The sequence below is a fragment of the Sphaeramia orbicularis genome, chromosome 15 (genome assembly GCF_902148855.1).
Source record: "Sphaeramia orbicularis chromosome 15, fSphaOr1.1, whole genome shotgun sequence".
Classification (NCBI taxonomy): domain Eukaryota; kingdom Metazoa; phylum Chordata; class Actinopteri; order Kurtiformes; family Apogonidae; genus Sphaeramia; species Sphaeramia orbicularis.
Genome location: NC_043971.1, coordinates 45944382 through 45971415, shown reverse-complemented (window position 1 = coordinate 45971415; position 27034 = coordinate 45944382). Strand labels below are relative to the sequence as shown.

The window sequence follows — 27034 nt, the reverse complement described above, 5'->3', positions numbered from 1 at the left end:
TGTTATTGCATTACCCTTGAAATTAGAGTGGCCAAAATCTTCCCAATTAGGACTTTTTTTTTCACAATGGAGCTTAATACTTTATACTGGCAACATCATTAATAATACTCATGCTGGAAGGTCCCAAAGTTCAATCAGATGTGTCTTCTACTATTGCATCATATTTGAAATCAGGTAAATGAGGTATTGGCCCAAAATGTGGCTTATTAGGTCACAGCAACTCTGACCATTGACCATCAGAGTCTTTTAAGTTCATCTTTTAGTGAATGTTCATGTGAAGGCACAAGGACCTTGGGCCCAAAATGAAGCCAATGGGCAAGACTCTTAGGGCCTGATTTACTAAGATTGCAAATAACAGGTGCAAATGTGCTTGCTCGCGCTAATAAATGCGCGTGCTATTGATTTGCGTGTCACAGGTGATCAACTAAGATTGCCTGCGCAAATGACAACAGGCGCAAAGTCTTGGAGACTGCCCTAATTAAATGAGGATTTTGCATGTGGTACTGGTTGTCGTCATGGAGACAGTGCGCTGTAAAAACTGCTCTGGGATATCTCAGCACTCATAAATATGAAGTTACACTTTTTCCACACAGACGGGTGAATAGGTGTTTCTCTCTTGTTGTTTGTTAGTGGTGAAGTGTGTTATTAGTGAAATAAATACCTTCTCTCTTTATGTTGCTCTGTATGGTGAATGTATGGTGACTGAAAACTTTTAAATCCGTGGCCATGAAATAAAAAAAAAATCTGCACGCTAAATGGGTTGCACGAACTTTTTTGCCCATTTGAGAGGTGCAAACCTCAGTGTGCCCTGTTAGTAGATAAGCTTCAATGTGTTTTTGCGTGCACAGTCAAGTTGGCACATGTTTTTACACGCGCAAACCTTTCGTAAATCAGGCCCTTACAGTTTTAAACTGACAGCCACTGGCTCCCATACACTGGCACTGAAATTCTCTCAAAAAATAAGACATCAGAATTGAAAGTTTTTCCTAGGAGAAATTCCTATGTCACTTGTTTCATTTCGGATCTCTAGTAAGTGTTCTGATTGTCCACCTTCAGTTTTTTCCCTCATTAATAAAACTTCCACAAAAATAGAAGGGTTTTGTTGTCTACTGCATTGGCCTTTGATTGACAGGTCTTTATGAGTACTCTCTCGTCTGTCGAGTTAATTGAGAAGGGTGTTGTTTAGATTTTATCGATATTACTACTTCTACTACTACCAGTACTGCTAATCGATCCAGTACTTTTACTCTGTTTGTATTCTATTGTTATTGCTTCTTTTTTCAAGTTAGGGTTACAGTTTAAATTTTATACAGAATGATTTGCTTTGTTTTCTCATTTATAGCATAGGCCTATGTAATTATATTAATTTTCTTAGTAGTGAAGTGCAAGAGCATAGTTTTGAACTGATCACTATTATAGATATACATGATCGTAGCGTAAAACAAATATACATTTTTCACTGCAAAGGAAAATTGTTTTTCATCCATCATATTTAAGTGTAAGATTGAATGCAGGACTTCAACATTGTTTTGACAGTATGGAAGTTTGTCTGAAGCCTCCAGATCTCCATATCCTCCTGCTCTAAATGTATGAACGACAGATGATGCTCTGACCATTTTAGGTTATATTTCTGAATATACCCATAGGGAAACAATGAGGTGGTCACCGGTCACTTTTAATTATAAACTCATATTTATATTCGGACTCCAGTTTGCTTGCATAGTGGTACATGACATAAACAGACCACACAGATGAACTGTGTAGTAAACATCACGCTGTGCATTTCTCCGCCTGTACTAGGCATGAACTTGCACAAAGTTTTTTGAAACATCGCTCATGATTCGGGCTGAATTAGCAAAAGACCCATGTCATCGAGTGAAGTGTCTACTTTCTTGTGTGGAAAGAGAGATTATCTGTCTCAGACCCAAGACCAGGTCGCTCATCTGGACTGAAAATTGCAAATATGCATCACAGACAAATGTCAGTCAAAAAGGAAGGTAGTGAGAAATAATTGCTAACAACTTCCATGTTTCTGTAATACATTGGAGACCTATCCATCCATCCATTTTCTTCCGCTTTATCCGGGGCCGGGTCGCGGGGGCAACAGTCTAAGCAGGGATGCCCAGACTTCCCTCTCCCCAGACACCTCCTCCAGCACTTCCGGGGGGACCCCGAGGTGTTCCCAGGCCAGCCAAGAGACATAGTCTCTCCAAAGTGTCCTGGGTCTTCCCTGAGGCCCCCTCCCGGCGGGACATGCCCGGAACACCTCCCCAGGGAGGCGTCCAGGAGGCATCCGAAACAGATGCCCAAGCCACCTCAGCTGGCCCCTCTTGACGCGGAGGAGCAGCGGCTCTACTCTGAGCTCCTCCCTGGTGACTGAGCTCCTCACCCTATCCCTAAGGGTGCGCCCAGCCACCCTGCAGAGGAAACTCATTTCAACCGCTTGTATCCGGGATCTTGTCCTTTTGGTCATGACCCAAAGTTCATGACCATAGGTGAGGGTAGAAACGTAGATTGACCGGTAAATCGAGAGCTTCGCCTCTTGGCTCAGCTCCTTCTTCACCACAACTGACCGGTACAGCGACTGCATCACTGCACCTATTTTTTTTTAACTTTTTTGTCTCCAGTACCATTAGGAAAACCTTTAACATCAGAATTTAATGATACTCTGGTCTTAAATTATTTGGCCCCAGGACCTCATCCCTACAAGCTGGACTTTTGAAGTTTTTGTTTATTTTTTCCTGACAAACAGCTAAACTGTAGTTGCGGTTAACACGTTCCACTCACAAGACTGTAAAATGAATTTTTTTCACTTTGCTGGTTGAAATGTACTCTTTTATCAAGTGAGTAAACTAACACTTAGCATTAGTGTACCTCCGACCCCCTAGTTCCATCTCTTTTGCCCAAATATGTTCATTTACAGCTGCAAAAGCCTTGGTGATAGGCGAATTGCAAACTCGTACACCATACTTGTACACAGTCTAAGTTTCACATCTACTTTTAAGACATTCTGTGAAATCATTCCTGAGATATTGTGTTTCAAACATAATGATGACATTCTTATAGAGTCGAATAGACACATCTTTGAAATTAACAGTTACTTTTGAAATTAACAGCATAATAAATGCTTGGAAAACAAATTTAAAAATACCGCTTAAGAAAATAGGCATTCTTTGACATACAGATATAGAATAATCCATGAATAATAATTAAATATGCACATTTGCAGTAAGTGAGACAGATTAATTGTGGGATTTAGAAATTATTAAATATCATAAACCAAAATTCACCACTTTAAATTAAAGAACTAAAGTATGAATAGACATAGGTTGAGTACTGTGATTTCTAACTTGACCTCAGAAACAGTGGAAATTTGAAGCAAAAGAAAAAAAAATGCATTATTATTGAACACAAAAGCAGCACCTTTGCTCTGTGATTCTCAAGTCAGCAGTGTTTGCTTTGATCGCCTACAGGTCTTCTTTTCTGAGTGCTTAATACTAACAGTGATTCTTGAAGTGAGGCTTTGTGTGTTAACCTTTGCAAAAAAAAAAACACCAAAAGGTCTTCACTCCATATTTCTTGGTGTGAGACTGCTGTTTGCAGTTTATCATGATACTGAGTGCTTAGAATAAAAGATGAAAACCTGTGTGGAAAATATCTGCTTCTGTGATATCTGTTAGAAAAAAATAGATTCAGCACAGTGGTTGTTGTGCGATTTTGTTTGATACACCGACAAAACACCCCCTGCTTCTGTCTCTCCTCGGTCTTTTCACCGTGGCAACCTATGACGCCATGGAAACCTATCATCTGTCTCTGTGATAGTTCAGTGTCATCCTGTGATGCCCTGATGGGACTGTGTGTCATCACTGTCATTTTGTGAGTCAGAAAGGATCCATTGACACATGTGTAACTGTGTGTGGTTTGTCTTTAGGTGTGTATCGAGACCTATGAGTCCAGCTGTCACCAGCGCAGCATCAACACGGCAGTCAGAGCCACGCTGAGCCAGATACTGGGAGACCTGACACTACAGCTGCGACACCGACAGGAGGTCACACAAAAACACACAGATCAAAGTAGATGCAAAAATACATTCACATACATCTGTAAACAAATGCAGGCTAGCACCAGAGATTATACCGGAACTTATTCCTGAAATTTGAGTCTGCAGATCTGATACTGGCATTAATTTTGAAGGTAAATGTTTTTTAAAAGAGATTAAATCCAGAAGAAAGTTTGAGATTATAGTTGAAGAACCCTGAGAATTTAGAACATTCTCAACAAAAATCCCTGCACCAGTAGCTCTGCCTTTTTTTCACAGCTTGAAATCTCAGCGGTAGCATGGGAACAATTCATTATTTCATAAGTTCAATCAGACAGCCAAACTCTATTTGCATTTTTCTGTTTTTACAGTTTCAAGTTCAAAACTCATCACAGGAGATTGACAAGCTAATTAAATAAGATGAAAACAACAACAACAACAACACTAAAACAGTATAAGAATACATTAATACTGACACAAACACTAAAATAGCATAAGGATAAAGCACCTGCATGGTAAAATCAAGTACTGCTTTGAAACTCTGTACTTGTTACAACATAGCACAGATACACAAGAGACACTCGGTAAACAAGCCTCCTGTTGTGTTTTTTCTCCACAGGGAGCAGATGGAGATGAGGTGACTGCTCCACCACTGCAGAGAAGAGGTAACACTCACTGCTCCTACCAACCCAAATTGGTGCAGTATCTCTGTAACTCTTGTGACAGTTACAAACAGCATTGTACAAAAGTGACATTCATATGATACTATAAACAGCAGCAACAACCAGTGTCGTATAGGTTGTATATACGTATAATGTAGTTAAGCATTTAAATGTTTTTTTAATCACACACCCTTTCAGGATGATTTTACAACTAATTTTTGGGTTGAGACCTAATATCCTTCTAAACTGGGGACGACAACCATTCCTTGTAAATAAAGACAATGCAGAAGTATCTTTAGATATAATAATACCACCAGTTGTCAAGATATGTTGGCTCCATTGACATCCTACTATATAATGCACGTTCTGTGTCCGATTGATTGATCGATGTTGCAGCACAGGAGGGTGTTTGTACGGATTTTCCTCAGCCTTCACAGGCCTGATCGCCGCCAAACTCGCCAAATGAATAGAAACATTACCTGACTATCTACTAAGCACAATTTTATGTCCGTATTCAAATGTTGTGAGGTATGCTGGGCGATTTTAGCCTCTCTCTACTTTGAATTCTTCATCCCTGCCACCATACTCCATTTTCGGAAGTGGTTATGCTGCTGTTCCTGAAATTTCTACTGCTAGCAGCCGATGTTACAATGTGAAGGCTGCAGTTCACTACCGCTGTATGAATTTAATCACGCTTGACAGGCCAAACAAATACATGCTCTTCCCCTCATGCCTCACATGTTGGCTCAAATTATTACCTGCACAATGCATAATTAAATGGTAGTTTACAAATTGCTAGTGGTGGCAGACAAGTTCTACTATCGTACAATGGCACCATGGGTACAATGCCGCTAGTCCATTTAAAAACAAAAGAAAAGTTGTTGCATACACATTTTTCTGTAGTCCTGCATTGCATTTTTGTTTCACAATTGTGAAAAATCAGTAATGTTTTAGTAGACATTACAGTGTTGCTTTACTTGAACCAGAATCTGGTGGACTGCCTGTATCTTGGTGGCCCTTTTTTAAATTATTCCTGTGATAAGTCTTAACTTATACAGGGTTTGGATATCTTCTCCCTCATCTTTTTAAAATAATTAAATAACCAACAGCATCAAGAAACAGAAAGTAACATCAGTATTGGCATTGCCTCTCGGCCAAAATGTCTTTTTAAATTGCTATTGGTAGTAACCACAACATTTTACAGTTAGTGCATCTCTATGTGTAACATTTGTTAGTCAGCAGTGTGTCTGTGTTTTCAGTAAGTAGTACTGTTAAGTTTTAGTTATCAGTGGTTCTCCAGCCCCTCCATTCAGTATGTAACTGTGGCTACATCTACCGTACTTTACGAATGATAAGCCACACCTGACTATAAGCCACACTCACCCCGTCTCCAACGTGTCACCATCGCTTCATTGATGCCAAGCTTATGTGCAGCAGCTCTATTTCCTTCTTCGTCAGCTGGATCGATCGTTAGCCGAGAAATCATAAATTAGCTGCATCATTTTAGAGCCGCGGGTTCGAGTGTGTGGAAGAAAGTAGCAGCTTATAGACCGGAAATTACGGTACTTCTTTTATGCAGTGTGTAGTCTGAATGTGGCCTGCTGACTAATATTTTGACAATAGTCAATTTCAGACTTTCTACAACATGCCCTGTTAATCCTAGACTCATGTTTTAACTAAGTGTGACCAAAAAAAAAAAGATTAAGCCAGACAACATGACCTTTCCTCTTACTCCACTCACTGTCTGCACAGAGACAACTTTCATCCATCTACTCATTTGTTTTCCGTCACAGATGAGTATATAGGCTTTTTTTCAGTTAATGTTTAGCACAAAGAGTTTTACAGCCGCTGTAAAACCACTGTAATCACCAACCTGTAGGTCTGGGAGACTGCTTCTTTATAGCACAATAAATTGACACTCAGAAGTTATCAGCCAGTATGGCTGCAGAAAGCCACACTGAGCTTCTTTTGATTTGGTTTATTCAATGCAAAGAAATTAGGTGCGAAGAATAGAGAGAAGTATAATGAGCCTTTTATCACTTTATGTACATAATGGATGAAGATCAAGTAGGTGCAGTAAATCTGTTTTGTTATTTTGTGTATTTGTAGATATTTCTCCCACTAGCCAAGCTCTGTGTGAAGATGTGGTGATGGTGCTGACAGTTTTCTGTGAAAAACTGGAGTCGGTGGACAGGTATTTCTGCACTTTCGACGAGGATTATTCCTTTTCCTTATCATGTTTGCTATAACAAAATGGTTTGAATTTTCAGCATTCACGTATGTGGATACATTTTACTTTCAGTGATAATCAGCTCCTGCAGCTCCTGTACCTGGAGTGCATCCTCTCCATGCTCAGTAGCTGTCCGCCCACAATGCATCTGTCCAGAGGTTTCACTGACCTTGTATGGTAAGGCTTAGATGCTTGTATACTATACTGTATATGCACTGTAGTAAAGATGGTTTGGAAAAAATAATTTAATACTTATTATACTGTTTCTTTTTTATTCAGTAATAGTTACTGATTATTTATTATTGCATGCAGTAGCTCTGCACAGAAACAGCCAGAACCGAAATGTCCATTGAAGTTCTTTACAACAGTGAAGAAGTTAAATCAGTGCTTTTACTATCATTAGACCCTTTTTTGCAAGTATCCATACTTCTAACAGAGTGAAGAGTTTGTGTATTTTTACCACCTCTCACCCTCATTTTTTGCATGTGCTTTTAAGCTTTTCTTCCTTTTATTAACTTTATTATACTGCAAGATGCTGTACAGTCAAAAATAACCAAAATGATGCTACTTCTTCTAGGAAACAGCTGTGCCCATCCCTGGTGGCGATCATGGGAAATCCAGTCAATGACAAAACCATCACCTCGCACCACAGCCTTATAGGGGTGCCAGACCGGGAAAGACTCTCAGACAGACTTAGTTTAGGTAACTTGATTGGGAGCTTTTTGGTTTGATTGGTTCCTGGGAAAATGTGGAAGTGAATATGTGCACTGTAGCTGTACAGTGAAGTAGGTATATTTGTACTCAATATCCAATTTTTATCTATTGATAAACACTTAAACAATGAAATGTACAATTAGAACGATGAACCCAAAAAATGAACCCTAATTTAATTTAAAAATGTACTCCAATTTGTCATGCAAATTATGGCAGTATTTTACCATAAAGTAACCAGTGAAACATATTAACGTTGTCATTAATGTTGTGCCATTGGCTTTATAAACTTGTATAAACTATTGTAGCTGAAAAATATGAATCATGCCTAGACTTAATGAAAGTTGACAAACAATAATACAATGTTCCACAGCCAGTTTTAATGTTGTAAAGTAAAATCATTACAAATTAGAAAACTATGGAACTAAAATACTATGGGAGAGCTAAATCTTGTTAAAGTTTCAATATATAAGATTTAATTTGTAAGGGGAATTTGTTCTGTGGTGGGAGCCGGTCATTTACTGATATTACCACAGGCCAATCCAGTGGTCTCAGGTGCCTGCATCTATGATAATGGCTACAATCCACTGATTTCCAAATAGAAGACCCTGGTCAGTTTTTCGCAAAAAAGCTAAAAAAAAAAAGTACTTAGAAATGGTATTGATTAACATCAACAAATGACCTAGCACAAAACAGACTCCAATACAAACGTGTATTTGACTCTTACATTGAACTTTTAAATACCAAAATATAAATTTACCAACTTAATCAGTAAAAAAGCTCTAGACTGAAAAAGGTCACTTGTTTTACACCAATATGAATTTGTCTGTGTGAAAGCCTCCTGCTGGAAGTATTTATGTAAAATCTCAAATTTCAGGAATAAGTTACAGTTCATAACTTAAGTTTCTTCTTAGTAGGTCTTCTCTATTTTTGACACTGGTTCATCATAAATTTTACCTTAAATGTATCTGAATGATATTATAGATCGTTTAAATATTAGCTTATGCTTTTATTTGTGGTTGTAAAAGGGAGCAAGAGAACTTTCGATCAGCAACACTTTCATATTTCATATAATTTTCGTCATCCAGGGATTGGTTTGGAGGTAGAGTCCACTTCTGGTGGGGGGGTATCTGATCAAGGCAGAGGATCGGGCTGCTCATCCAGTGCCCCCGCCAGGATAGCACCGGTGGTGCGGACAGTGTGCTACATCGCTGCAGAGCTGGTGCGTCTGGTGAGCTGCGTGGAGTCGATGAAGCCTGTGCTGCAGTCACTTTATCATAGGATCCTTCTTTACCCCCCTCCTCAGCACCGTACTGAGGCCATCCGCATCATGAAGGAGGTAACCACACTAACAAACCTTTACTTCTGACCTTTTACTTATTTACTTTAGATTTCCTGAAATTTGACATGGTCAGAACCTGAAACATACAGGATTTATGCATCATATCAGAAAATTCAATCCACTTTGACATAACCAGATTACTTAGATTTGTTTTCAAAATACAATGAATGCATTTAACTTCAGACAGAAATGTTTGGAAAGCACACTTTTGGTCAGATTCAGGATTTGTTTGTCAGGCACTCTACATAATAATGAAATAGTATAATGAGATGAAACAAGTGAATGTAGTTGAATCACATTGAATCTTTGTGTTTGTCAGATTTTGGGCAGCCCTCAGCGGCTGTACGACCTTGCTGGTCCATGTGTGGCTGAGTCTGAAACTAGAAAACGCTCCTTCTCAAAGAGGAAATCCCACCTGGATCTGCTCAAGCTGTATGTTATATTTCTGTTGATGTCTTTCTAAAAAAGTTATTTGTACATTGAAGAGTGATGTGCATTATTTTAGAATCTTAAGCCTCAGTCACAAAGCTTCTTATGAGATCTGGAGTTTGTAGATTTTATGTTGTACGAAGACTGTACAGCTGTAACGTTCTTTGTAAGGGTGCCTAGGGACCTTCCTACATCATACCTACAGCCACTTCATTAATGATTTTGTAATAAGGTGGCCGTACCCTAACCCTATGTGCAACTCATAGCACTCTCAAGTCGATGGTAGGAAGATCTTATGCTTTTTCAGAATATTTAGATCGGTATATAAACAGTGACCGTGTACTAAAAGTCCTGCGTCATGATCATTGCATTCAAGACAGCAATAATGCCCACAACACTGAAACTTCTCCAGCTGCAAGATGAAGAAAAGGAAGATAAAAATAAAAATACATCACACTTGTATAATGCTTTTTTGGACACTCAAAAACGCTTCACAAACAAAGATCAAGCAGTTGCGGCTGCTTTTGGTCTGGTAGCAGCAGAAGAACAGGGACATTCTAAAATGCTTAATGTAAAAAAAGCTTAATGTAGCTTAATGCTTGAGAACAGTGATCAATCATCACCAAAGCTTGTGTTGACATCAGGCATGCCCACTTTCACCTCGGCAAAAATGAAAAGGAAAACCCCAGATTTATGGATGCTGTCCATGTTAAGCCTTTTCCTCTCCAAAACAACTTAACATAGTTTAATCTTAGAGTATTGTTTTTTTTTTTTGTCATTCATTCATTCATTCATTCATTCATTTATTCATTCATTCATCTTCTGAACCGCTTTATCTACAGGGTCATGGGGGTGCTGGAGCCTATCCCGGCATTAGAGATGTCCACGCATAATTTGGTGATGATTGATCACTGTTTTCTGACATTTTGCTACGTTAAGCTTTTTTACATTAAGCATTTTAGAATGTCCTAAAGAGGATGCAGAGAAGACAGAGACGTTGGTGGGTGCGGCCATGGACACAGAGGCGGCACCTCTACGAACAGTATGACACTCTGTGAGCCTAAGACCTGACTCATTACTACCCTCCTGTTATTTTTCCGTAGGTAACAGAGTAAAGTAAGGTAGAAGATACAGGAACACTGATATATGAACTAATGTGATTAAATTATGACCCAGCATGTGTTTTATGTTTGGGATCATGCGCTGTCCATGGTGCTGAATCACACATTCCTGTACAATATGCGGGGATATATTGACCTGAATAATAATAACAAGAAGAATTAGGAGTCATAATAAGACATCAAATGAAGAAATTTGAAGTAGAATGTATAAAAATAAAATGAAGATACACAAGAATAATAAAGGGAACTGAACATTAAAACAACTAACTGTTCATCACCGAGTGCCTAACCCTAACTGTCCATCATGCACATTCTCTCCATCACCCTGATCCTCCACCAATCCACTAATAAAATACTCCTGAAATAAGTACTTATTCAAGTATCATTTGTTGTTATTCCTTCACTTGTGTATCACATAAAAGTCACAAACAAACTTGACGGAACTCATTCATTTCATCACAAAAAAAAGAAACAAAATCACAACAAATGGCAGGGGTATGAATAATTTTGAGGACGATTATATGTTCGCCTGACCATCAGCCATCAGTTGGTTTGAAACCTCAAGTTTGATTTTAGCCAACACCATTTTGGCTTTTGGAGCAAGAAGTGACCATATTTAGCACAACTGGGGAACCATATAGGATGATGATCCAACTCAGTGCAAAGGCTGAATTACTGACTCCTTAAAACTATAAACTTCATGGAACATTTATGAAATAAAAACCTATGATATCTTAGCCTTCTATTAAAAAAAGAATAATTAAAAAAAGCAACATTGTTTATTACAGGCTTCACGACAAGTTGAATTACTCATGGATAAAATATGATGACTTAGTGTTTGTAGAGACTGGCTGCTTAGCATGCTAACTTCAGAGTTAACCATAGATATCTGTACATAGAATACTAACATCTTTGACACAATGTCAAATTTGTTATTTCTTCAGATACTTTATAATTTCTGTTTTAAAAATGTACAAATGGTGCCTTTGAAACTCTGTATGAACACCCATTTCATTGGGTTTCAGCTATCCTGAGGTCTAATCAGCGTCATTTGAAATCAGACATTTCTCATTTAGGAGTAGTTACAAAGGCAGCCTCAAACTTATAACTAACATAGTGTTAAACGAATATTATCACACTAAAATCTCTTAATTATATGTGGAAGGTAGCTGGCCTTAACTTGATTGGCTTTGATCTTTTTCTCAATTGTAATGTCTGTCATACCCATAAACTTGCTGACAGCAGAAACCTGCAAACACAATAACATTTATATGTATTTGTGTCACTGTTGCAGAGTGATGGATGGCATGACGGAGGCCTGTATGAAGGGAGGCATTGAGGCCTGTTACTCTTCAGTCTCATGTGCCTGTGCTCTCCTCGGGGCGCTGGATGAGCTGTCCCAGGGCCGAGGTATCCAACCTGAGCAGGTATGAAGGAAAAAGAGTCTGAAATAAAATGTAGGTGTGTGTCGTCAAACAACTCCAGGATCATCTCAGAAGACAAAAAGAAAAACCCTTATATCTATTTGAATGAAGTAAAACTAGAAGCAGCAGCCTTTTAAAATATGGTGTTAGTAATAATTTGGATGCAGTAAATACAGCATTGCTGTATAGACTTGTGAAGTCCAACCCTTTTTGGAACTATTATGCTTGTCTCATACTTTCTCATCTGGTATTTTCAGTGCTATAAGTAAGAGATATTTCAAGATAGTAAACTACTGTAGTGACAGTTTGAATGTAACAGAAGAACAGATGGACTGCAGTAAGCTTTTGAGAGCTATATTAAGTATAGCATTAATTTGGTTAAAAAAAATCCAACTAAGTCAAAACACAAGGTAAAGTTAGCTAGCTTAGCATACCCGTACTAGAAATCAAAGACAGCTCAGTATTACTTATATACTTTTAGATATTTTTAACTATTACTGAAGTAGTTAAATATGATGTGAGATTGAATAAATACAAGCAACACAAGACAGATCCATCTTCTTCTTTGCTTGCTAACCACTGAAAGGATATTAACATCAACCAAAAAAAGAGTTAGTATTCATTAAATGAAGGTTAGATCCGTGTGTGCGTGTGTGTGTATATGTGTATATGTATATATATCCAGCCATAACAACAACATATAACCATCACAACTTCTGACACGAAACACACAAAACATTGTTTTGTAGTCTGTGTGTATGTGTCCATGGTCACTATAACGCTTGACACCCCCCTCTGAACTTGGAGAATATCTGCTGTCATATTTGCATGTACAATATGTGCACCTGCAGTTTAACATGATAAAATTTGTTAAAAAATGTGGAATTGGGCCATGCCCATTTCTGGGAGGGGCAGGACACAGGCACAGTGAATAACTGAGCATCTGCTCTCTCCAGGCTCGACTTCTCCTCAGGCGACTGGATGATCTGAAAGATGGGACAGAGTCAACACGAGAGTCCATGGAGATCAACGAGGCAGATTTCAGGTGGCAGAGACACATCCTGTCCTCTGAGCAGCCTCCGTGGGACCCCAGCTCTTCTTCCTCAAACATGGCCACCACAGGGGCCACTGAACGCAGTCCTGACATAAGCATCAGTATCACCACGGAAACAGGTCAGACCACCTTGGATCTGGAGGTAGGGGAGCTAAACCTAGGTTTGGGCCACACCACTCCTGAGGACTGTGGAGAGGATGCACCGCTTCCCTCACCATCATCTTGCATGGGTCAGGAGGGAACCAAACGACATCCGGTCCTTAGGCCTGACCGAGTTAGCCAGAGGGAAGAGGGAGGAGGAGGTACAGGAGATGTTGAAGTGGGAAGAGAGAAAGAAAAAGGGGTAGGAGGAGGAGAAAGAGGAGGTGCTGTTCCTCCTGATGTGGTACAGCGAAGCCATGCCCTCGTCTACCCTGACATCACCAACTTCCTGTCTGTGGAGTCCCGGGCCAGATCTCATCATGGTGGATCACGATACAGTGAGAGCAACTTCAGGTAGGAGTGTATATCCAAGCATTGGCTGTTAACAAAAAACTACAGAACTCATTTCACCACAAACTTTTTATGCCATCTTAGTGACTAGACAGGGAGAATCCTTTGGACAGTGCCTGTGTTTTTAATTGTTTGCTAACCGCGACACATTTTGCTGTTGACCTAAACTACATTGCACTTGAAAAATGTTATCAAACTTTTATTACTTTCATCATGGTATGTGCTGCTGACCTCTTGGCCAGGTTGCCCTTGTAAAAGGGATCTCGAACTCAAAGAGAATTAATCTGGTTAAGTAAAAGAAAAATTAAGTAAATATACAGATGGACCATGACAGTAATTTGACTGGACTTTCTCAACACTTTCTGGAAATCAAAACCCAATCTGAGGCCATATTTACTGAACAGGGAGGGCAGATTAGCATCTCATGCAGTCCAGAGTGTTGATTTTGGAGTTTCCAGTTCTGCAGGTGGTTCATGAACAGTGCACACTTTTTTAAACATGTAGCAGCATCATCACATTGATATATTGAATACATCAAGAGCGGCACACATTTAACACCGTTTTCTGCTGTAATCTTTTAGTTAGTTTATACTTTATGGTCAAGTAATAGTTTTGGTCAAATTGTGATACCTGCATGAAATGAAGCGGCAGTGTCAGTGGAATATAGTTATATCACAATTTGGCCAAAAATATGACTCAGGCAATTATGTTATGAGACGAACAATATGATAAACCCTGTCATTATCATTTTAGTTTTAAAGTATAAAATAATGCCTGTTCCTGTTTGTCAACTAGCATGGAGGAGCAGGACTTGTCACGAACAGAGTTTGACTCCTGTGACCAGTACTCCATGGCTGCCGAGAAGGACTCAGGGCGCTCAGACGTGTCCGATATTGGCTCTGACAATGTCTCACTGGCTGACGAGGAGCAGCAGACACCTCGTGACTGCCCGGGCCACCGCTCCCTTCGTACCGCTGCTCTGTCCCTCAAACTGCTCCGCAACCAGGAGGCCGACCAGCAGAGTGCCAGGCTGTTTATCAAGTCGCTGGCGGCGTTGCTGCCTCGGCTGTTGGGATTGGCCACGGCCACAGAAGTGGACCTGTCATTGCAAAACTTCTCCTCCACTTTCTGTTCAGGGCTGCAGGCTGGTAAGTCAGGAGGGAAGTGTACATTTAACATGATGTAGCCATAGACTTAAAACAGAACGATGTCAACTCTCGAAGTCTCCTCCACCACTTATCCACAAGTTCATTTCTGCTCATCGCTCTGTGCTCTGTACTCAATCTGTTGCAGTACTGTGTTCGCGAGTCCATAAAACACATTCAGTTGACATTCCAACCCCTTACATGTGATGATAAAGAGCAGAGGAAGTGGATGAAGCTTATAAGTAAAGTTACAGTTCTTGAAAAATGTTGATGATGAAATGATATTTGGTTTGTTTCCTAGCTAATGTTTATAGCACATTAGCTATTTAACATTAGTTCCCACTGCATCTGCCAAACCAGAACTTCATGGATTCACCAGATGTAGACAAAATTTTTATAAGATATTTCACATATTTGCACTTTGTTTTTCATTTTTCAGTCCTTTACCTGTACTGTACATCTAAGGGATTATAAAGAAAGGAATGGTTGACTCTATGTCAACACACAAGTGAGCATGATGTGAAGCGATGTACTGCTGCAAACAGACCAGGAAATTAAACACTATTTAAGACACATAAAATTGCAATTTTCTGCAGGTAAAACAATGACTATGGAAACTAATCATTGTATTTCAGCTAAATAGATTAATTTTGCCCCTTCTGAAACATAACTTGTGCCTCATTAAAGAAAGACATTATTGTAGACAGGCATACAGGTGTTAATGACTGTTTGGACCAAGGGATTAGTTTTATGGTTCTGTAATGTCAGACTTGTCAGACAAAAGGATTAGCCCATCAGTGGAGTGATAATTCACCAATGTAAGTAAAATAAATTTTTTTGGAGAGGGTTTGAAATTGAGGAGATGCCCATACTATATATACTGTGAGTTTGTTAGTTAAACAAACCGGACAGCGTATTTGCTGAGGGTGGAGTGCAGCTGCCTCTTTCTTTTGTTCTGTCAGATATGTACTTTTGGTGTGGGCTGCTTCTGAAAATGACATCCACTGTATGAAATAATGTGGCTGCACGAAATAAAATAAATGCAACGTTCTGTACTTTGTAAGAGTGCAGTGGTACATTATTAACAGTTCTTAATGTCATTGTTGAATCTTCTTTACAAAGACAATTTGTTTCTTGCATTAAAAAGTCACAAATATCTGCCAAGTGTGTCCACACAAAAATCTACTGCTTGGTGGGTGCATTTCAGTAGGAACCATTCAGTCACAGGTGTCAAATGTGCCATAATTGTCATATAAACACTGTTACGCTAAATGCTAAATAAGTTAGTTTTACACCTCACTCTGCCCTAGCCCTAGGAGAAAATTAATGAAAGAATGAAATAAGTATTTAAAGAACAAACTCTTAATGTTGAAGAAATAAAACTGAAGAAATACTGACTGATAGAAAAGTTATGTGGACTACGTATTAACATAAATACATTATAAACACCTATATATTACAAATAAGGTTTCAAGCGCTGTTTGTACAGTGTGTGTTCAGTTCATCAGTGTGCAGCAGGACCTTTTTAATGAAACATTATGCCTTCAAGCCACAACCCACAATTCATCAGTGAAAACACTGTGCCTGCTGGGAGTTTTTGCCTCAGTAGTGTGAAATTACAAATCAAATTAAACCTTACGGTTAAATGACTTAATGAATTTGCTGTAAATCCCTAGTGTGAGTTTCTGATTGAAACATTTTCACTCTCCAACAGCTCATACATGAAATACCATGCTCTGTTGCTCTGTTCTCACCTTTAAAGTCTTTACCTCCATCTTTTCTACACAAGTTAATAATGTCACCCACTGGCTTTTTCCATACTTAACAATAAGAATTTAAGTTCTTCTCATTGTAAACTTAAACATCCCCCTCCCCTTCCTGCAGCTGTTCCACAACAGAAACTGCTCCAAATAATCTGTGCAATAAACTGTACTCATATGTATTATCTCTACATATGTTTATATATATAATTATGTATATAGATATGTGTAGGTGTACATATAAGTATGTTCCCCATCCAACATATAATATATTCAACATGTACACAACAGCTGTAAATAGTTTTGATAGCTTTTTTATTTGTAAGTTACATTTCTTTATTTCTATAATGTATCTATTATTGCACTAACTAAATGCTCTTTTTACTTGTGTGTTTACTCCACTGTTGCTGCTGCAAATTTGGGACTAATAAAGGAATATCTTGTCTTATCTTGTCTTATCTTGTCTTGTCTTGTCTTGTCTTGGCCCTCAGGTGGGATCCACTCTCCAGGTTTTGAGGCAGGTGACACTCTTAGCTGTCAGTCACTGATGAATGCAGACGGCCTTTACCTGGTGTCGTACTACGCTCTGCTCCTCAACCTCAAACTCTGCTGCTGTGACTACTACAGACGGCGAACACTTACCCCTGTCCTCAGCCTGGTGAGGGTGCTGGTTCACTTATGTTGGATTTCTTTCACTGAGACATCTCACATTTCTGGCTGGATGTCACAGTTGAAGCAGAGATGTTCTGGTTTATATCTGGAGATACTGAAGCACATGTTGGGACATTTACTCTCTGAAGACATGTTTTGTGCTACAATGAGTTGTTTACATGAAAGCTATAGTTGTTATTGGTACTCAATGAGACAATAACAGATATTTGGAGCCAATTAGGGCTAGGCAATGAGGATCAAAAATCACATTTATTAAACTGAGTGTGATCCAACTAAACTACAGATGGTTTTACAGAGAGTATTCTGTTATTAGCTGCTTGCAGCACTGAGCCTGTTTACATGACCATAAACATTTGATAACTGGGAGTGATCAGATAATTGTTATAATCAGATCTGGTGTGTTTACATGCATTCAAGAAATGCGATAATTGAAAAATTGTGGCGAAGACGTTCCAGTCCATTATTGGATTTCTTTTGGGGTACGTACATACATAGTGATGGTAGACTTAAACTTCCTGTTATAGTCTTCCGCTCACGTTTGACTAGGTAACTTCTGTTTTCTACAATTTTTAATTGTTTTTACACATGTGCAGATGTAAAAGAACAAAATAAATCAGATTAACCTGTATACATGCAGGAAGACATCGGAGTATTGAGGAGAAATCCAGGTGTGTTAATCTGATTTCACACAATCAGATTACTGCTGTTATCTGATCAAACATATATTATATATGCTGTTTACGTGATCACTTCAATAATCTGATAACTCCAGAAGTTGGATAATGATCAGAGGATTAGTGTGCATGTAAACGGGCTCATTGATGTTGCTCAGCTTGTGTAAGTGTATTTTGGTCTGTTTATTCTTTGGAGAAGTGTTTCTCAACCTTCATTTCTGAGGATGCAGCTTTTTAAGAATTAAAAATGCAGCTCTTTAAGAATTAAAAATAGCAAACATCTTGACCCAGTTCACACAGGGCCATATTTGTAAGTCATGAGAAGAGCAACTGTGTGTACAAATGAACCTCCCTGACCAATACTTATTTTCCACCATAATTTACAAACAAATTCTTTAAAAATCCTGCAATGTGATTTCCTGGATTTATTTTTCTCATTTTGTCTTTCATAGTTGAAGTGTACCTCTGATGAAAATTACAGACCTCTCTCATCTTTCTAAGTAAGAGAACTTGCAAAATCAGTGGCTGACTAAAAACTTTTTTGCCCCACTGTATATATAAAACATACATTTTAAAACACTATTAAACACAATTATAACAGCAATTCGTGCAATACATACTAGACAAATATTAGCAGTATGATAACTAAAAAAAGTGCAAAAATATTGTGTGTAAATAGAATTATGTGGTTATGAGGTGGAATTATACAGTCTAATGGTTACTGGCAGGAATGATTTCCTGTGTCATTCAGAGATAAGAAATGAGGAGCTCAGATAGAAATTCTCACTGTATGCATTGAGAGAATTAATTTTGCTATAATGTGTCTTGTGCAGAAGGAGTTTGTTCGTCTGATCCAGAGCAGTGGTGTCCTTGTGGTACTGTCTCAGGCCTGGATCGAGGAGCTCTACCACCAGGTGTTAGAGCGTAACCTGCTGGCTGAGGCTGGGTATTGGGGCTCGCCGGAGGACCATGCACTGCCACTTCTCACCATGCTCACAGGTACAAACTCACAGCCACCGGAAACCTTATGCAATTTTAGCTAAAGTTATTGATATGAGTTTTTCTTACATTGGTTCTTCGAATACAGGTGCACTCACTTTTGTTACCAATATTTTCAGAAAATGTCAGTGCGTGTAATGTAGCTGCTTGTTAAACTTGTGGATTCAAAATTGTGTATTTTGCACATCTTCCCTGAGCAGTTTCAAGTAACTGAAAAAGAAAACTTAAATTTTTGCTTGTTGTGAGACAAATGTGTTATTTCTTAAAATGGAAAGATGTTCAAGGACCCATAGCTAATCATTGGATTGAAGAAATGTCTTGTAACCTTGCATTGGGAAAAACTGATATACCTGGTTAAAGGAAAGATTGAAAACTTTTATAAGATCTGGACACCTTTTTTACAGCTTATAAAGGACTTGTTTGTATAGACAAATTGTAACTGTCAAATATATTTTGCTACACTGAGAGTATGATGGTGTGTGTGTGTGTGTGTGTGTGTGTGTGTGGGGGGGGGGGGGGGGTTGTAATATAAATTGATTTAATGTATAAGTGTTGGTAACCTGTTTTTACATAACAATTTAAAACAATAATAAATATATTTATGAAAAAAGGTTACTGTGAAATAATGTCAAAAAGTGTGTGTTTCATAATTCAGTTCAGCTGTCCAATGTGTGACCCTTCTATTACTTAAAGTCAGTCCTCTAGAAAAAAAAAAATGCAGCACACCTCCTATTTTTCACTTATGAAATGAAATGTAATGTGTATTTCATGACATTTTGTATTTCATTCCTTCTTCCTGGCTCTCAGATATTGATGGTTTGGGAAGCAGTGCCATTGGAGGTCAGCTGATCAGGAGGGTGTCCAGCAAATCACCACTCAGCTGTGACAAGACTGGAAGTGACACTGTGATGGCAGGTCAGTGGTTCGTAAACACAACACATCCTTTGCATCCTTTGTAAAGCAAAGAAGACAAAGAGAGTGAGTATGAAAAAGTGTGGTAAAGGGTAAAGGCAGAGAGATGGAAAACATGAGTCAGACACCACCTGTCCTCCTTCTCCATCCCCCAGCGGGGAAAGGATTGGCCAGAATTGCCATAGTAACTGGCACTGACTCACCCATCCTGACAATGTTTCTGGAGTCTTTGTGCTTGTATACAGTAAACTCACTGAGTAGACACAACTATTTTGCCTGTTGATACCCTCAATGTAAGGATTAGAAAAAGGGATTTATATTTTGTGGTATTTGAAACATCCAATTGTTACATTCAGTAGAGTATGTTAAACTTCTTCTTCCTTGTGTGTGTTTTCAGGAGCTGTGTTCTCCCGCTTCATCCTCACCGGTGTGTGGAAGAACCTGATCGATGTGCTGTCCACGCCACTGACAGGCCGCATGGCAGGCAGCTCCAAGGGTCTGGCCTTCATCCTGGGAGCAGAAGGGGTCAAAGAGCAAAGCCAGAGGGAGAGAGACACCATCTGCCTGAGTTTAGATGGCCTACGCAAAGCTGCTGCGCTCAGCTGTGCGCTGGGTGGGTCCAACGCCTCTACTAATATTGTGTGGAGCTTGATAGCTGAAGGCTCTGGCCCCCGTCCTACTTTTGGAGATTCTAGGGACCACCAGTAGGCCTGCATGTTGAGAGCGTAGTGCTCTAGATGGATTGTATGGAACTAAAAGCTCTTTCAGATAAGTAGGTGCCTGGCCATGAAGGGCTTTGTAAGTGAGGAGGAGTATTTTGAAGTCTATCCTAGCTTTTACAGGGAGCCAGTGCAGAGAAGCCAACACAGGAGAAATATGGTTTCTGATACGTTGATACGATTGTTCTAGTCAGTACACAGGCAGTAGCATTTTGGATTATCTGAAGGGTCTTTAAGGACTTTTTGGGACTGCCTGAAAGAAGTGATGTGTGAAGTGTCTAAGAAACCAGTAGATGAATGTACTTTACATAGACTTTATAAGTAAATATCTCTGTTGTTCCAAGATGAATTTTTTCTGCTTTGTCTATTGACAAAAAGAATAACATAACTTAATATCGGGCTGACTATCTGTCTACCTATTAACATAATATAATATCACAAAAAAGATGTGGTGATTAATGTTAGGGACCTGAGGCACCTAAGCAGATGCTTAGTTTGGTTATGTTTTGGGCATCTCTGATACCCTCCACAGAGATCACAATTTCATTGAACAAAGACAAGCAGCTAATTTCTTTAACATTTAGCCAAGGCTCACTATTTTCCTGTAAGTAAAGAATGTTTAGAACTCAACAGCATGTCCTTACTCTGCTGGTTTTATGTGTGTGCGCCCTCAGGTGTGGCTGCCAACTGTGCATCAGCTTTAGCCCAGATGGCTGCCGCCTCCTGTGTGCAGGAGGAGAAGGAGGAGAGAGAGTTGGGAGAGACCGGAGATGCCATCACACAAGGTACTTCAGAGCTTAGCCTTAATTTAACAGTCTGATTATTCATCCCAGCAAATGAAACATGTATTAGCAAAACACAACATTATCTTGTTCAAAACCAGCTATTAGTTTTTATACAAATGTGTAAATGGAGCTCTCAGATGTATATTGTCCTGTGTGATTGCTTCACTATGATATTTCAGAGTAATGACAAGAGAAGACAAATTTAATGTTCTTTTCTTTGAAATATAGTTGACTAATATAATTGAAATTAACACAGAGGGACATGCTGGTGTTAATTAATTAATTAATTAATTAATTAATTAATTAATTAATTAATTAATTAGTTTGTTTGTTTGTTTGTTTGTTTGTTTGTTTATTTCAAGCATTCATAGAATACATGCAAATTCAAAATTTAAAAAAAAAAATTCATTCATTTATACTCAAAAAGGAGTGGGAAGAAGAAAAATGTATTTAATCCCACCCCCAATTCTCATCTTCAAATAACTTAACATAATAACATTTTAAATACTCACTCCTGTCCTTGAACCAGCCAGAACAATGAACAAAATGGAACAAAAATAGGCCTATATCAAATTAGAATAAACTCATTTGACAGTATTTACATTGCATAACCAAAATGTGTGTTTAAAAAAAAAAATAGAAACAAAGTACATTCCTGGTGGTGTTACCACAGGTAACAGTTAACCGTCAACTTACATGATAATAATTACATACCAACAATGGTAAAAACAAAAAACTGCAACACCACAAGTGGTAAAGAACAGGAATAATTACATACCAAATATGGTAAGAAAAAAAAACCTACAATAGTACTAATGGTAAAGGGCAGCACATACCAGCAATGGTAAGAATAATACCAGATGGTAATGGACAACACATACCAACTAGATGAGGAACAACAAGCACACATTAACATATAAGACAGAATATTGATGTAACATCAGTATTAAGACCCTCCATCTTTATACTGGGACCAGACCATATTTTTGTATAGCAGTTTAAATCGGTGGATATTTTGGCATTGCTTGTGTTGGATGTCCAGACTGTTCCAAAGTTTCACACCACATACGGACTCACAAAAGCATTTACAAGTGGTTCGAAATCTAGGTAATACGAAATCTCCAAAACCTCTCAAATTGAGTTTAAATTATGAGTTAATGATGAGCAGAGCAACAGTAAACTGGGGGTAGGACTGAGCGAAGAGTCAGCTGTAGGTTTTTTTTTAAGTAACACTTGTCACTAGTCATCACTGAGGCTAAGGAGTGACATCTAGTGGAATAAGTTGTTAAAAGGCTTTTATGTAATTGTATATTGTGTTGTCGCTGGTTTTGTGTCTTTTTTTAAATGTTGTGTTTCTGGTTCTGTGTCCTCAGTAAAGCAACGTGTGGAGCAGCGTCTGGAGCAGATTGGTCGTCCTCAGGGAGTTCGCCTCCATACTGCTCATGTTTTGTGTATGGATGCCATCTTGAATGTGGGGCTAGAGATGGGCAGCCACAACCACGACTGCTGGCCTCACATCTTCAGGTTCACTACTAGATCAGCCAGAGTTACCATAGTTTTGAAATGTTTATTATTGTGTATTTTTATTTTGACTTTTGTTTGGTTTACAATTTCAGTTTGATTTTAGTTAGTTTCGAAGCACCCAAATAGTTTGAATTATATCTTTCTTATGAGGGGTTGACATATATTTCTTTAGGTTTTACTTGGTTTTAGTGTTTATAGTTTTTCAGTTGTTATGAGGAAAGTCTTGATTTAGAAAAGGCACAATGCAAGAATGTATGACATTAAATATCATTTCGTTAGCCTCATAACATCATTGCTGAAGTCATATTTTTGGCCAAATTGTTATATCTGCATAGCTTTACTCTCCTAACACTGCTGCTTCATTTTATGCAGATATCACAGTCACTTAGTCAGTTATGCCATGAGGCTAATGATTTATGTAACCAATGTTTTATTTAAGGTCCTGTATTATTCTTGTATAACTGCTATCACTGAGGCAAAAACAAAGTTCATTATACTTGCCATTCTTGTCCATTTAAGTTAATTTTACATCGCTCATTGTAGGTTTTATTTAGCATTTTTAGAAACTTTTGTTTTTATTAAATTTTTCACTATTTTTTTCATTCCAGACAAGCACAAAATTTGCACCGCATACATTACAGAACATTAAAAATTGTCCTCTCTGCCTTTATCAGGGTGACTGAGTACATCAGTTCACTGGAACACACCCACTTCAGTGATGGCTCATCACAGCCCTCCTCACTGACCACCATCACCCAGCAGAGCCAGCAGGCATCCAGCGTAGACCTGGGTTTAGAGCTGAGCTGTGAGACCAGCCCGGAGGCCTCTGAACTGGGCCTAAGCCAGCCAGTCATCCAGCCCCTGTCCATCCAGGAGCTGCTGAAGGAGAGCAGCAGGGCAGGCAGGGGCCTGGACCTGAAAAGTGGCAGCCTAATGACTGGGACCAGTGCCGCTAAGGCCGTGTGCACTCTGTCCACACAAGCTGACAGGTAGGACAAAACATTGTTATATTATAAGCTCATTTTAGGAATCATCATGCTACCTGTGGTGTTCCAAGACTCAAGTGTATGCTCAACTTTATGTTCTCTATTTGGGCTTCCCAGCCCTTTGTAAATGTAAGGCCCACTTCTGACTGTTAAACTTCTGAGGACCACCTTCTCAAATCAATGAAATATATGATGAGATAAAATATAAACAAAAACTGAGGGGAAAAAAGGCCGTAGTTGGTGGAGTTGTAAAAATAAATATTATGCTGATCACTGCCTGCCTCTATGAACGAAAATTTTCTACATTCAGAGTCACATTTTCTCGCCACAGACTTGATTTTGAAAAGCAAAATTATTATTCACTCATCACCTATCTCTGCTTGATAGTGTGTTTGGATTGCTGTGATATGAAAATGTAACTGGCAATTAAAGTTACCACTTGTTTTGAGTTTGTCTTTTTTTTTTATTAATATGGATTATTATTACTGAGTAAATTTTGACATAAAAATGACTAGCTTTGTTATTTACTCATCAAAGCTTTCAGATTTAATTTAAAAAAAATGATGCGGCCTACTAGGTAGGTAGGTAGGTGGGTAGGTAGGTAGGTAGGTAGATAGATAGATAGATAGATAGATAGATAGATAGATAGATAGATAGATAGATAGATAGATAGATAGATAGATAGATAGATAGATAGATAGATAGATAGATAGATAGATAGATAGATAGATAGATAGATAAACTTCATTGTCTTTGACAGGCTTGTATACAGCAACACACTAAAAACAAGCATTTAAACAAAACACAGTAAAAGAACATTCAGGTGCAAACATGCTAAAAAGGAGGAGGGGTGCAGTTAAAAAAAAGCTAGACAGAGCTTTGAGATCCACTATTGGGCTGTGCCCTACTGGTTGAAAAGTACCGTTGTAATATGTGTAAATGAGAAAGTGTAGTTTGTGACAATGCGGAAGGACCACAAGGTTCACAGTTTCCAGTGCTGTAAGGGAAACTTGCAAGTTCATTAAATGTTTCAGAATGTGTTCAAAAATAGTTTTTTTTTATTTTTTAAAGAAATGAATGGTTTAAATCCACTGAAATCTTGGAGATCTTTTTTAATTTGAAGCTGTTACATTAAGTAGAAGCAGTAATAGTATTACAAGTATTATTGGGAGTATTAGTAGTAGTATTAAATATATAGTAACTGCAAAATGTAGGGACTTCAACAGCACAAATGGGAACAAATTGAAAAAGGATGTGTATAACACATAATATACTGTATGAACTCATTATATGTACTTTGAAGAATATACTAAGAGTGCAGATCAGAAATAATGACCTGTGTTGTTTAATGCCATCTCATGAAAGCATGACTGTCCACATTTCATTTGTGTATTTTGTTTTATTTTACTCAAGTATGACTGATATGTTTGCCCAACATTAGCATATTTCTCAAATGTCTTTCAGAATACAGTTGACAAATTATCTTTTCAGAAACTACATAACCCAACTACAAAGTGACTCTTTTTCAACATGTCATTCATCAGGTATCAATATTTATTTAGCAGTCAGCAGAACAGGGAAAAGATAGAGTTCTGCAGGAGTTGTGTTACAACAGCCACATGGTGGCAGCAGCAGCAAATGTGTCATCTGTGAGAATTTATTTGAGATTTGTCATTAAAAACGAGGACATAGATTGAGAAATAAGGAGATTTTCACAAATAAAAATATTTGTGCATGTTCATGTCTACAGTTTTTAGGGGTTATTCCTGTTCTCCCAACACACATGTACATGCTGCAGCAGTAAATATGAAGCATGTGCTTGTTCCAAGGATCATCTCTTATATAACCACTTTTCTGGGCAGCTTTTAGGAGCAAAAAAAAAACCCAAAAACAAAAAGTTCTCTCTGATCTTTTGGAACAGATGGACTGAACACATTTACAAGCAGGAAGTGGTGTCAAAAGATAGTAAATACTAGGGATGTCCGATATTGGCTTTTTTGCCAAAAACCGATATGCCGATATTGTCCAACGCTTAATTTCCGATTCCGATATCTACCGATATCGCTACCGATATATGTGGGATATTAAACTAATTTTAGGTAACACCACACATCTCCTGTCATGGAATTAACACATCGTGCCTGATTTTATTGTGATGCCCCATTGGATGCATTCTCAAATGCAACAAGGCTTTCAAAATGTAAACACTGTCTGTGCAAAGAATACATACTTCAACTTAATACAAAAGCCAAATCAAACAGTGTCTTACCTGTGTTCCTGCTGACATTCTACAGCTGAATCTGTTCTGTGTCCTCAGTCTGAATCTGAACTCACTCTAACAGATGCAGACTAGCTTTCCTTTGTCTTGTCCTATGTCTGTGTCTCTGTCTTCTCCTTGAATGTCCTCTATAAATGTGTCTTTTCTCTTCCTTCTGTCTGTCATTTTCTCCGTGTCGCTCCGTGCCCCCCGCCCCCACACACACACACACACACACTTCATGTCGGACCTGAGCCGTTCCGTATTTCCAGTGTTCTGTGTCCGTCTCCCTCACCTTCTATTTCTCCGTTCCTGTCTCTAAATGCTTCTTCTGTAGCTCCATCATATATTGAATTGTCAGACTCTGTCTCCATAATCATCTTTAAGGCTTTTGAAACTGCGCGCGGTTCCTGCACAGTCTGCATTTCCTCATTCAGTGACTGCCGCTGGATGCATTGCCATGGGATACGGAGACTCCAGTGCGAAAACGTTAAACCCGGTCCGTCATTTTTCCGAAAAAGCTGCTTAATTGTTTGTTTCTGGACTAAGGAAAGTAATTCACACGATCCACAACAGCTTCAACTACAGTATAACAGTGAAAACACGGACTGACGGAAAATCTCGTCATTGGCGGAGAAAGAGTTAAGTTGTGGAAAAAATGCCATATTTATTTATTTTCTCTCCCTCCCTCCATGAGTCTATTATAGTGTGGCAACTCTACTGTACAATTTTGAAAACTGCACATTTCTTTCAGCTACAAACAATGCTGCATTTACGCGTCAGTAAACGCCGGTGAAATCAAGGCATTATTTTATCGGTCTTAACGATAGGCAAAAAAAACTATACTGATATTCACCGATATTACATTTTTATGCCAATATCGGGCTGATAATATCGGTGGGCCGATATTATCGGACATCCCTAGTAAATACTGCTCTGCACAAGACTGTCCCAAAAAAACCCTGCTTACAGGGTAATATCACTGCATTTCTGCCATTCAGCTGGAAACCTAATGAATATTTGCAGGATTTTTTTGTACCTTTCCTTACCCATTAAATTTCTATGTAAAACATAACTTGACCTCATTTTATTTTCCT

The 27034-nt window shown here is 38.6% G+C and overlaps 1 protein-coding gene across 2 annotated transcripts in view; it reads left to right on the top strand.

Moving 5' to 3' along the window:
* Nucleotides 1-27034, top strand: part of arfgef3 (ARFGEF family member 3) — an 86715-nt gene that overhangs the window by 26866 nt on the left and 32815 nt on the right. For both annotated transcript variants that reach the window (XM_030155312.1, XM_030155311.1), the window contains exons 6-22: nucleotides 3932-4048; nucleotides 4659-4704; nucleotides 6811-6895; nucleotides 7004-7108; nucleotides 7509-7633; nucleotides 8731-8981; nucleotides 9304-9416; nucleotides 11829-11961; nucleotides 12915-13507; nucleotides 14300-14652; nucleotides 16901-17067; nucleotides 18589-18754; nucleotides 19562-19669; nucleotides 20064-20279; nucleotides 21060-21170; nucleotides 22544-22694; nucleotides 23369-23683. In XM_030155312.1, the coding sequence (XP_030011172.1) occupies nucleotides 3932-4048; nucleotides 4659-4704; nucleotides 6811-6895; nucleotides 7004-7108; nucleotides 7509-7633; nucleotides 8731-8981; nucleotides 9304-9416; nucleotides 11829-11961; nucleotides 12915-13507; nucleotides 14300-14652; nucleotides 16901-17067; nucleotides 18589-18754; nucleotides 19562-19669; nucleotides 20064-20279; nucleotides 21060-21170; nucleotides 22544-22694; nucleotides 23369-23683 (3155 nt within the window). The remainder of the gene's footprint in view (nucleotides 1-3931; nucleotides 4049-4658; nucleotides 4705-6810; nucleotides 6896-7003; nucleotides 7109-7508; nucleotides 7634-8730; nucleotides 8982-9303; nucleotides 9417-11828; nucleotides 11962-12914; nucleotides 13508-14299; nucleotides 14653-16900; nucleotides 17068-18588; nucleotides 18755-19561; nucleotides 19670-20063; nucleotides 20280-21059; nucleotides 21171-22543; nucleotides 22695-23368; nucleotides 23684-27034) is intronic.